The sequence below is a fragment of the Panulirus ornatus genome, chromosome 1 (assembly GCF_036320965.1).
Source record: "Panulirus ornatus isolate Po-2019 chromosome 1, ASM3632096v1, whole genome shotgun sequence".
In the NCBI taxonomy this organism is placed as follows: Eukaryota; Metazoa; Arthropoda; class Malacostraca; order Decapoda; family Palinuridae; genus Panulirus; species Panulirus ornatus.
The window spans coordinates 89,183,526-89,196,128 of record NC_092224.1 but is presented as its reverse complement, the minus strand read 5'-3'; the positions used below and the strand labels follow the sequence as shown (position 1 = coordinate 89,196,128).

The window sequence follows — 12,603 nt, the reverse complement described above, 5'->3', positions numbered from 1 at the left end:
CCACTCTGTCATCAAACATTCAATAGGCCTTCAAAATACTAACTCCATCACTACCTGTTATTGCTTCCTCACTCGCTCCTTTCACTGGTGTTCTCATTTGTTTTCTTGTCTTATGCATGTTATTTTCCTCCTTCCAAATCATCTTTTAATTTTTCTTAAAATTTAATGGTACTCTCTCACCCCAACTCTCATTTGCCCTCTTTTTCACCTCTTGCACCTTTCTCTTGACTTCCTGCCACTTTCTTTTATACATCTCCCGGTCATTTGCACTACTTCCCTGCAAGTATCGTCCAAATGCCTCTCTTTTCTCTTACACTAACAACCTTACTTCTTCATCCCACCACTCACTCCCCTTTCTAATCTGCCCACCTCCCACCTTTCTCATGCCACAAGCATCTTTTGCACATGCTATCACTGCTTCGTTGAATACATCCCATTCCTCACCCACTCCCCTCATGTCATTTGCTCTTACCTTTTGCCATTCTGCACTCATTCTTTCCTGGTACTTTCTCACACAAGTCTCCTTTCCAAGCTCACTTACTCTCACCACTCTCTTTTCCCCAACATTTTCTCTTCTTTTCTGGTAACCTCTACAAATCTTCACCTTTGCCTCCACAAGATAGTGATCAGACATCCCTCCAGCTGCCCCTTTCAGCACATTAACATCCAAAAGTCTCTTTTACATGCCTATCAATTAACACGTAATCAAATAATGCCCTTTGACCATCTCTTCTACTCACATACATATACTTATGTATATCTCTCTTTTTCAACCAATATTCCCAATCACCAGTCCTCCTTTTTTAGCACACAAAACCACCAGCTCTTCACCATTTCCATTTACAACACTGAACATCCCATATAAACCAATTATACCCTCAGCTGCCACATTACTCACTTTTGCATTTAAATCACCCATCACCATAACCCAATCTCATGCATCAAAACTGCTAACACACTCACTCAGCTGCTCCCAAAACACTTGCCTCTCATGATCTTTCTTCTCATGAGCAGGTGCATAGGCACCAATAATCACTCATCTCTCTCCATCTAAAGGATATGAAACATTGTCTGAGTTACTAGAAATTGTTTTCTGACTGACTACTCTGCTTCTTATCGTGCCTGAGATTTTTAGAAGCCCCATACTGTATATGTCACATTCACAGTCAACTTCCAGAGGTGAGCCATCCAGTATAGAATACATCAGCAGTCATTGCGTTAATGTGGCTATTTTATTCACACCATTTAAGGAAAACCAAGGGCATTTATATCCTTTACCAGCCTACAAAACTGGGGTTTGGAACCCCAGTTTTACAAGATTTACTCGAAGAAAAGGTGTATGTTTGTTTGCCCTTGATCTACCTCATGATAATAGAAGTGATAATGATAGATTTCATATTTTCATTGGTATCGGCTTCACAGCTTTAGATGTGAATAAGCTTGTTAAGGCATGAGAACATAAGTGTCAGCTTGGTGAATATTTCCTTGAGTAAATGGAGTTTTGGAGATGAAAGCAGAACTGTACAGAATACAAAAGTATGCATGTGGATCACTGTTTGATAGAAATAATTCTTCTCTATTTGTTTGATTTTTTTGCAATGAATAGTGTATTTTTATGCTAATGATGAATTTCTTTATGTTTGTCAGTTAATCAGAACAACGTCTACACGATGGCCTTTCTGGCGATGGTTTAATTTCTTGCATAGATCATGGGCCTGGACGTCTAATGCCCTCTTCTTCTTTGGGGTAAGAAATATTTTACTCAGTTAGAATTTAAGATTGTATTTTATTTGCCCTTTGGGATAGAGGAAAAGAATGCTACCCAGGTATCTCTTGCTTGCTTTAAAAGGTATCTAAGAGATGTGGGTGTTGGAGCTGAAAATCCTCCTCTCCTGTGTTATCTTTGTAAAAAGAACGGAAGAAGTAGCAGATTGAAAATTCTTCCTCACAGACTCAGTAATTATTTACATTTCATTCTCATTTGCACTGACCAAAGATTAGAGTTTTACAGTCATGGAGCTCCATCTCTTGAACATTCTCTTCTACCTTACAACTTTTTGAATTTATGTTTGCTGTCTGCGTTTACTATGTATTCATTCATCTAATTCCATTCATCCACCACTCTTATTCTGTAAGTGTGCTTCTTTACATCTTTTTTGAACAAGTCTCTTGTTTAATCTCATGTCATGTCCTCTAGTTTCTCTCTTTCTACATCTCCCAAAGAACTCTTTAGTGTGTCATTTGATATATTTTGAAAAAAGGTTGTGATCAGGTCACCCTCAGTCTTTTGTATTCCAAGGTGGAGAAATTGAAAGCCAGTAGTATCATCTGCTCCTGTTACTACCTCATTGAGGTATACCTTATTTTACCTTACCTTCCTGCCTCTGGAGTCCCTTTCTGTTCTTATGAGGCTCCTGCAGCATTCAAGAAGTTGGCCACATTCACAGGATGGGACCACAGGTCATAAAGCATCATAATGTGTGTATCTTTATATGCAGAAAAGTAGGGCAATTGAGTATTAAGTGCTCAGTGTCTTCTTTATAGTAGTTGCACTGTGGGCATGAAGGATCTTTGGATATGTTTGAAACTGTGTTTGTGGCATTGTAGTAATGGGTGATGTCTAGAGTAAAAGCAGGAGATTGTTACTTGACTGTCAAGGGAGTGTGATTTCTGATTGATATATGTCTGGTGGGTTGGAGCTTAAGACTGAGCTGCATTTTGTTATTTTAAAGGACTGTTGAATGTAGTTAATAATAGAATAACATTCGTAGGGTCTTGAGGTTAGGGTAGAATGCAAAGGGAGAGAGTCATGGAAATTGGTTTGATGAAGAAGGAAGAGGGGTGAAAGTCTTACATCAGATAAAATGTGGCAAGGTGACAGGGGTGGATAATGTTGTTGTTGAATTTCGAAAGAAAGGGGATGATTGTATGATTGATTGGTTAATTAGGATTTTCAGTGTATGTATTGATCATGATGAGGTGCCTGAAGATTGGCAGAATGAATATATAGAGCCATTGTATAAAAGCAAGGGGTACAAAGGTGAGTGTTGAAACTACAGAGTTTTGGTGTTGTTTAGTGTACCTGGCAAGTTGTATAGGAGAGTAGTGATTGAAAGGGAGAATGCATGTAAAGAGCATTAGACTGTGGAGGAACAATGTATTTGTGGGAATGGTAGAGGTTGTGTGGACCCAGTGTTTGATTAGAAGAATGTGTGGGAGAAATACTTAGAGAAAGAGAAGGATTTGTATGTGGCATGTATGGATCTGGAGAAAGCACATGATAGGGTTGATAGAGATCCTTTACAGAAGGTCTTACAAATATATGGTTTAGGATGAAAGCTTCTAGAAGCAGGTGAGAAGTCAAAAGTGTAAGATGTGTACAAATAGGATGAGAGGAGAGTGAATACTTCCAGGTGATTGCTGGTATCCCAGGTATTTAAAACACTTCACTTTCCCCAGTTTTTTCCATTCAAGCTCACACCCCGACTAAACTGTCCCTCAAACCTTTTGAACCTAATAACCTTGCTTTTATTCACATTTGCTCTGAACTTTCTCCTTTCATGCACTTTCCCAAACCCAGTCACCAACTTCTGCAGCTTCTCACTTGAATCTGCCACCAGTGCTTTATCATCAGCAAACAACTATTGAGTGCATACTTGCCCCTCTCTCCTAGACTTTTGCATTTACTTCCTCACCATCCCCTCCATAAACAAATTGAACAACCATGGTGACATTACACACACCTGCTGCAGACCAGCCTTCATTTGGAACCATTCACTCTTCTCTTTTGTTTGTCGTACACATGCCTTGCGTCCTTGATAAAAACTTCTCACTATTTTTAGCAGCTTTAATCCCACACTTTGTATTCTGAAGACTTTTCATAAGGCATCTCTAACAGCTCTATCACATGCTTTCTTCAGATCCATAAATGTCACTTACAAATCCTTATCTTTCTTGAAGTTTTTCCCACTCACATTCTTTAAAGCACAAACCTGATGAGCACATTGTCTACCACTTCGGAAACCAGACTGCTCCTTACCACTCTGATGGTTTCTACATGCCTTCACCCTCTCAGTCACTACTCCCCATATAGCTTACCAGGTTCACTCAAGATATTAATACCTCTATAGTTTGAACAGTCACTTTTAACCCATTGCCTTTATACAGTGGCATTATACATGCATTCCACCAATCCTCAGGCACCACACCATAATCCATACATACTTTGAAAATCTTTACCAGCCAATCAACAACACAGTCACCCCCTTTCTTAATATATACAGTTGCAGTGCCATCCACTCCAGCTGCCTTGCCACATTTCTTCATACGTAAGGCTTTCACCAACTCACCTCTCTTCACCATATCACTCTCCATGACTCTCTCACTTTGCATACCACTCCATCCCAAGCACCTTACATCTGCCAGTCTATCATCAAACACATTTAACAGTCCTTGAGAATACCTACTCCTTCTCCTCCTCATATATATATTTATTTATTTATTCTTTCTTTTTCTTTCAAACTATTCGCCATTTCCTGCATTAGCAAGGTAGCGTTAAGAACAGAGGACTGGGCCTCTGAGGGAATATCCTCACCTGGCCCCCTTCTCTGTTCCTTCTCTTGGAAAATTAAAAAAAAAACAAGAGGGAGAATAAAAAGATATTTTGGAAGGAGGTAAATAAAGTGCGTAAGACAAGGGAACAAATGGGAACTTCAGTGAAGGGGGCTACTGGGGAGGTGATAACAAGTAGTGGTGATGTGAGAAGGAGATGCAGTGAGTATTTTGAAGGTTTGTTGAATGTGTTTGATGATAGAGTGGCAGATATAGGGTGTTTTGGTCAAGGTGGTGTGCAAAGTGAGAGGGTTAGGGAGAATGATTTGGTAAACAGATAATAGGTAGTAAAAGCTTTGCGGAAGATGAAAGCTGGCAAAGCAGCAGGTTTGGATGGCATTGCAGTGGAATTTATTAAAAAAGGGGGTGACTGTATTATTGACTGGTTGGTAAGGTTATTTAATGTATGTATGACTCATGGTGAGGTGCCTGAGGATTGGCAGGAATGCGTGCATAGTGCCACTGTACAAAGGCAAAGGGGATAAGAGTGAGTGCTCAAATTTCAGAGGTATAAGTTTGTTGAGTATTCCTGGTAAATTATATGGGAGGGTATTGATTGAGAGGGTGAAGGCATGTACAGAGCATCAGATTGGGGAAGAGCAGTGTGGTTTCAGAAGTGGTAGAGGATGTGTGGATCAGGTGTTTGCTTTGAAGAATGTATGTGAGAAATACTTAGAAAAGCAAATGGATTTGTATGTAGGTAGCATTTATGGATCTGGAGAAGGCATATAACAGAGTTGATAGAGATGCTCTGTGGAAGGTATTAAGTATGTATGGTGTGGGAGGCAAGTTGTTAGAAGCAGTGGAAAGTTTTTATCGAGGATGTAAGGCATGTGTACTGGTAGGAAGAGAGGAAAGTGATTGGTTCTCATTGAATGTTGGTTTGCAGCAAGGGTGTGTGATGTCTCCATGGTTGTTTAATTTGTTTATGGATGGGGTTGTTAGGGAGGTGAATGCAAGAGTTTTGGAAAGAGGGGCAAGTATGCAGTCTGTTGTGGATGAGAGAGCTTGGGAAGTGAGTCAGCTGGTGACTGATTCATGTGAGAAACTGCAGAAGCTGGTGACAGTTTGGTAAAGTGTGTGAAAGAAGAAAGCTGAGAGTAAGTGTGAATAAGGGCAACGTTATTAGGTACAGTAGGGTTGAGGGAAAAGTCAATTGGGAGGTAAGTTTGAATGGAGAGAAACTGGAGAAAGTGAAGTGTTTAGATATCTGGGAGTGGATATGGCAGCGGATGGAACCATGGAAGTGGAAGTGAATCATAGGGTGGGGGAGGGGGTGAAAGTTCTGGGAGTGTTGAGGAATGTGTGGAAGTTAAGAACATTATCTCTGAAAGCAAAAATGGGTATGTTTGAAGGAATAGTGGTTCCAACAATGTTATATGGTTGCGAGGCGTGGGCTATAGATAGAGTTGTGTGGAAGAGGTTGGATGTACTGGAAATGAGATGTTTGAGGACAATATGTGGTGTGAGGTGGTTTGATCGAGTATGTAATGAAAGGGTAAGTGAGATGTGTGGTAATAAAAAGAGAGTGGTTGAGAGAGCAGAAGAGGGTGTTTTGGTTTTGGTTTGGTCATATAGAGAACGAGTGAGGAAAGATTGACCAAGAAGATATATGTGTCAGAGGTGGAGGGAATGAGAGAAGTGGGAGACCAAATTGGAGGTGGAGAGATGGAGTGAAAAAGATTTTGAGCGATCGGGGCCTGAACATACAGGAGAGTGAAAGGCGTGCAAGGAATAGAGTGAATTGGAACGATGTGGTATACCGGGGTCGACGTGCTGTCAGTGGATTGATCAAGGGTATATGAAGTGTCTGGGGTAAGCTATGGAAAGTTTGTGGGGCCTGGATGTGGAAAGGGGGCTGTGCTTTCAATGCATTACACATGACAGCTAGAGACTGAGTGTGAACAAATGTGGCCTTTTGTCCTTGCCTAGTGCTACCTTGCGGGGGGAGGGGGATGCTATTTTATGTGTGGCGGGGTGGCAACGGGAATGAATAAAGGCAGCAAGTATGAGTTTTGTACATGTGTTTATATGTATATGTCTGTGTATGTACATATATGTATACATTAAAATGTATAGGTATGTATATGTGTGTGTGTGTGGACGTGTATGTATGTGTATGTAAGTGGGTTGGGCCATTCTTTCGTCTGTTTCTTTGTGTTACCTCGCTAACGCGGGAGACAGCGACAAAGCATAATGAATAGATAAATGAGTAATGAGTAATATATATACACATAAATGCCCATATATGCGCATATACATTTATATACCTATTCCTCTGAGTCCACGTGGAAATGAAACTCAGTAAGTTTCCAAGTGCACTTTCATGTAATAACCACACCGTCAGGGGAGATACCAAAAAGAAATGTAACAGTCAGTTGGTACACAGTGAAGAGATGTAGCAAGGATGCCATTTGTTAAACAAGTGAAAATGGATATTCACTTGTTTACCAAATGACATCCTCTCTCTGTCTCATCCTTATATATCAACTGACTTTATATTTCTTTCTTGTGTCTCCCCTGATGATGTGATTACACAAAAGTGCACTGGGCTTATGGTGTTTCATTTCCCTGTGGACTCATAGGAATATACTTGATCATGGGCTCAAATGTGATCCTTTTAAACATATACCTATCCATATATATATATATATACACATACACAGACATATACATATGTACACATGTACATATTCATACTTGCTTGCCTTCATCCATTCCTGTCACTTCCCCTCCCCACAGGAAACAGCATTGCTACCCCTTACTTCAGTGAGGTAGTGTCAGGAAAACAGACAAAAAGGCCACATTCGTTCACACTCAGTCTCTAGCTGTTATAAGTAATGCACTGAAACCACAGCTCCCTATCCACATCCAGGCCCCACAGACATGCCCTGGTTCAGTCCATTGACAGCACATCGACCCCAGTATACCACATCATTCCAATTCACTCTATTCCTTGCACACTTCTCACCCTCCAGTATGTTCAGGCCCTGATTGCTCAAAATCTTTTTCTCTCCATCCGTCCACTTCCAGTTTGGTCTCCCGCTTCTCCTTGTTCCCTCCATCTCTGACATATATATTCTCTTTGTCAATCTTTCCTCACTCATTCTTTCCATATATCTAAACCATTTCAACACACCCTCTTCTGCTCTGTGAACCACACTCTTTTTATTTCCACACATCCTCTTACCCTTTCATTACCTACTCGATCACACCACCTCACACCACATATTGTTTTCAAACGTTTCTTTTTCAACACATCCACTCTCCTCTGTACAACCTTATTTATAGCTCATATCTCGCAGCCATATAATATTGATGGAACTACATTCTTTCAAATATACAGATTTTTGCTCTCCTAGATAATGTTCTCTCCTTTCACATATTCGTTATTGCTCCCAGAACCTTTGCTCTCTCCCCCACCCTGTGACTCACTTCCGCTTCCATTGTTCCATTCACTGCGAAGTCCACTCCCAGATATCTAAAACTCTTCACTTCCATCAATTTTTCTCCATTCAGACTTACATCCTAATCAACTTGTCCCTCAACCCTACTGAACCTAATAATAACCTTGCTCTCATTCACATTTACTCTCAACTTTCTCCTTTCTCACACTTCTTCAAAATCAGAGTCATCTTCTGCAGTTTCTCACATGTATTATTTTATTTTTATTTTTTTCCCATATATGCCTGCTTGCCTCTTCCACCTTCAGTAAGGTAGCACCATGAACTGGGAATACTTGGGAGTGACCTGATCACAAGATTTAAGTTTTTAAAACAGATAGACAACCTGGACAGTGAACTGTTGGGGTAGAGCATCCAGAGGACTTTGTATGAAATTATGCTAAAAACTTGTTACAAAAGATGTAAAGAAGTACTTTTATGGTGTAAGGGTGATAAATGAATGGAATAAGATGACTGTGGGCTTGGTAAAAGCAGAGAACTACAATTCATGTCAGCTCCCTTGTAAAGGTTGAGAATTTTTAAATAGCATTTTGTAATTTTCATTATATTTCTATATTCATTAGAAATAGGGACAAGATGACTTTCTTGTTAACATTCTGTAATTTTTTGCATATCTACAGTCTCTTGAAGACCTTACACTTTTATCTTTCAGATATGGTTACCTCTGTGTTCTCCAGTCAGCTTAAGGGCCCTTCTATGCAGAGAGCCATTTATGTCAGATTTTGAGTTGTCCCAGGTAAGTATAGGCTCTTTTCATGTGTTTGAAATGCTCATCTGTATCTTCCCTTATCACACTGAGAGGATAGTTAAAATCTTGATAGTTGTTTCTTGTTTTTATAAAGCCATGTACATATCAGGAGGCATATTGATTTTTTTCATTCTCTTTATACAAGCATCATTTTTTTCTGTCCATCTCAAGATGCCAAGAAAAGTGTTTAAAAACTTCTTGACTAAGATAAACGGAATTGAAGAGACCTGTTGACATGCATTTTCTTGTAAATCATTTAGAATTTCAAAATATATTTAAGATTGCCAAAATATAACTATTTAAGAAAGATATTGTAAAGGAGAATGAGCTTGAAAAAGTGGTTTGTATGCAGAGATACCAGGAGTGATCAAGTGAAGAATGACAAAAGTTGAGAGTAAATGAAATTGAGGTAGTGGAAGTGGAGTGGAAGAAGTACTTAAGTGTGCAAATGGCATGTGTAGGATGCTAAGGGTAGGATGTGGATGTAAGAGACAGATTGATGAGTGGTGGAATGTGAAAGTTTAATTGCTAATAAAAGAGAAACGGGATGTTAGTGGATGGTATATGCATGGAAGAAATGTGAGTGATTGGGAGGAGTACAAGAGAGAGCATCTGGAGGTCAAGAAAGGGGTATGAGAGCTTAGATTTTAAATGTTTCTGTAGTTGCTCTATGTATGATTGTTGTATCTCCTTGTATTGCATTGATCAGTCTTTCATCACTTTTGCTGTATTCTTGCATATTTTTACCACATCTTTTTGGTGTATTTCCAGGTATTATTCATAGTTTGATATTTTTTGTATTCTCTTTGCTGAGATACTTTTAGATGTAAAACATCACCTCCAACAAACCACAGTATTTAGGTCCTTTCGTATGCAGACAACCTCACAGCAAATCACAACACCATGACACTATGGTAGCAACAACAGACATACAGTATTGTATTACACAATTGGAACAATGACTTACCCAGAACTGGCCTAGAACTGAATGTCTGCATCTCCACAGAAGTATTCAGTCATCCTTTCAACAAGACACAAAAATCCAACTTGCACCCTCATGTTACTTTGAATTGACAGTTACTCCCATTCAACAAAGCAACAACCATTCTGGGCATCAGTACAATGCACACATGACTTTGACTCCCCACACAACACACATTAACTGGCTTCTTTGTAACCAGAAACTCTCAACACCTACATATCAAAACAGCAGTCCTCCCGAACCAATCCCACTTTAACATGTTCACCACTTATTCTCTGCAGCAGTGCTAGACCCTTCTCATCCAAGCATCTCCATAACTATTCTCCAACCCCCAAATAGAAATGAAAAGCTTACCCCTGTCCCCACACTTTAGCAGCCAATACTCACAGATCCCCCTCACCCCACCAAGCACAACACTGATGTAATATGTATTGACCAAAATGACCAGAGAAGCACTGAACTGTCACTCTCCCAGTTCACTCTTAAATGCCACCCCACCAGACATACACCCATCTGAAATCACACTCCCCAGACATGCAGACGTGTTACACTTTCTCATTTATGCTCTGGACATCACCCATTCCTTCAGCATGATAAACAATTTATCATAAATCAAGACTCTTCATACCAATTAACTACAGTGAAGACACCAAACACTGCTCAGATGCCCCACGTAAACACACACAACTTCAATAAATTTGTGACTTATGGATTAGCTTTAAGGATGCAGTCAGCTCCTTTGCTACTGCAGAAGCATAAGGAAAATAGAATGAGGCAGGAAATTTGTAAGCAAAAACATTATTCTTGATGCCCTTTCTTTGCTGCCATGCATATATTGCTTAGGGTAAAGTTATCAACCTGACTTAGCATTGTTACAGTGGTGCCAGGAACCATCTTACACCCCATGTCAGAATTGTTGGTCATTCTTTCTGTCTTATCATAACTAGGCTACCAGATTAGTGATACCATCTCCCTAAATGCACCACAATGTATTCAACTCAGTTTTCACTTCATTTTTCACAGTTGTTTTCTTCCCCCTCTTTTCTCCCAAAATTTTCAAAAGTAAGTATGTTAAAGTTCAATGAGCTCATGGCTCCCTAGTTCCAGGCATCATGGGGTGCTAAGAATCCATTTCTTAGCCCCCCATTGTTTTGTGCCTGACCCTTCTATGGCCTTTGCTCCCTAGTAATTAGACTTGGCTCTTTTTCATTTAATTTTAGCACCATTTTTGGTCTTTTTATTAACTTCTTTCTGTTGAACTTCACCTGAATAGTACCTCTCTTAATATCTTACTAGGAGACCCAGCTGTCTCATGATATTGTCAGTAACCCTATCCTCAGCTCCAACTTTAATCTTCGTTCATGATTCCATATCATGGGTGGTATCCAAGCTTTGATGTTATCTGCCTTCAGATTTGTCTTTCAACTACTGTACTACTATTTTCCTTTGTTTTACCTTCCACTCTTCCATCCTCAACTTTTTAAATTCCTTCCATGAGACCAGGACATCTTACCCTCAAGAAAAGGTCATCCAGAGAGACTGTAACATAGAGCTTAGGGAATGTTTAAACTCCTCCTTTATAGATGGTGGGGGATTGAAGTCCTCACATTTTCCAGCTGTAAAGATATAAAGTAAGTAATACTCACCTTACCAGTGTTCTGGACTACTTTTGACCATTCTCCCGACTCGGTGAATCTGTTTTCCATCTCTGTCCTCTGTGCTGTATCATACAATCTTGCCCCCAGTTGGTTTTTATGATCACACTCTTGTGAATATATTTCTATTAACAGCACCTCCATCTCCAACAGGCTTTTCTAAATGTGAATATTGGCACCTTAGAAACGATTGGAATAACATCATTTTGTTTTTGTTACGGAAATTCCAGCCTATTCTCCAGTGATGCTTTTGTCTCTGGTGAATGTAAAGCAAAGGATATTGTTACAGGAATGGAGGCATATATCTCCTCTTTCTCTAAGAATATTTCTTCTTGTATTTGGTTCATCCATTCCTGTTTTGAAGCCATTCAGGCAAGGGATCTATCTTTTGGCCTTGGTAAACCCTGCCCTCCTCCTGCAATTCCCATTTAGCATTTATCTTTGTTTGTAATCATTGGGAATATTTTATTTGAGGTGAGGCATTTATCTATCCAGAGGGAGTGTGGCAACTTCTCTTCATCCTCCAACTAACCTTTCTGGTCCTTGACTACAGGCATATGTAATACCTTTTGTTTCACTACCTTTCCTTAATTTTTCTATTCAGTTATTACTATAGTTGTCAATCCCACTGAAAAAAGCATCTGATTTTTGTTCTCTTTTCTTCTGTAGCTCATCAAATGACTCTAACTTTACTTCACTTCCTGATGTTTCTCTTACCAGTCCTATGCCCTTTCTTGCAATCTCTTTTCAGATTGTCTGAAAACCACCACTCTCTGGAGTGGTCCTTTTGAACTTCTATCTGAGCTTACTTATTAGTACTGTTTTTGTATGAAAACCAAAATTTTACTTTAGAAATATGTGTAAGTACCTCTTGTCCTTAAAGAGGGCAACCTCCACATTCTCAAACATCTTGAATCTTACATACTTTTCTTTGACCATCAGTATGGCTTCTGCAAGGCAAGATCTACTAAGAATATCCTTTCATATTTTACTAATGACAAAGAGAGATGAGTGTTTTGGAGGCAGCTGAGTGAGTGCATCAGGAGTTTTTAAGCAAGAGATTGCATATTAGTGATGGGTGATTTGTATGCCAAAGAGAGTAATGTGGTAGATGACGGTATAAATTGGACGAGGAGTGTTAAG

At 39.6% G+C, this 12,603-nt stretch overlaps 1 protein-coding gene across 1 annotated transcript in view; it reads left to right on the top strand.

Moving 5' to 3' along the window:
• LOC139750355 (uncharacterized) overlaps nt 1-12,603 on the top strand; it is a 722,120-nt gene that overhangs the window by 599,002 nt on the left and 110,515 nt on the right. The window contains exons 15-16 of the mRNA XM_071665103.1: nt 1,648-1,746; nt 8,728-8,811. Of these exons, the coding sequence (XP_071521204.1) occupies nt 1,648-1,746; nt 8,728-8,811 (183 nt within the window). The remainder of the gene's footprint in view (nt 1-1,647; nt 1,747-8,727; nt 8,812-12,603) is intronic.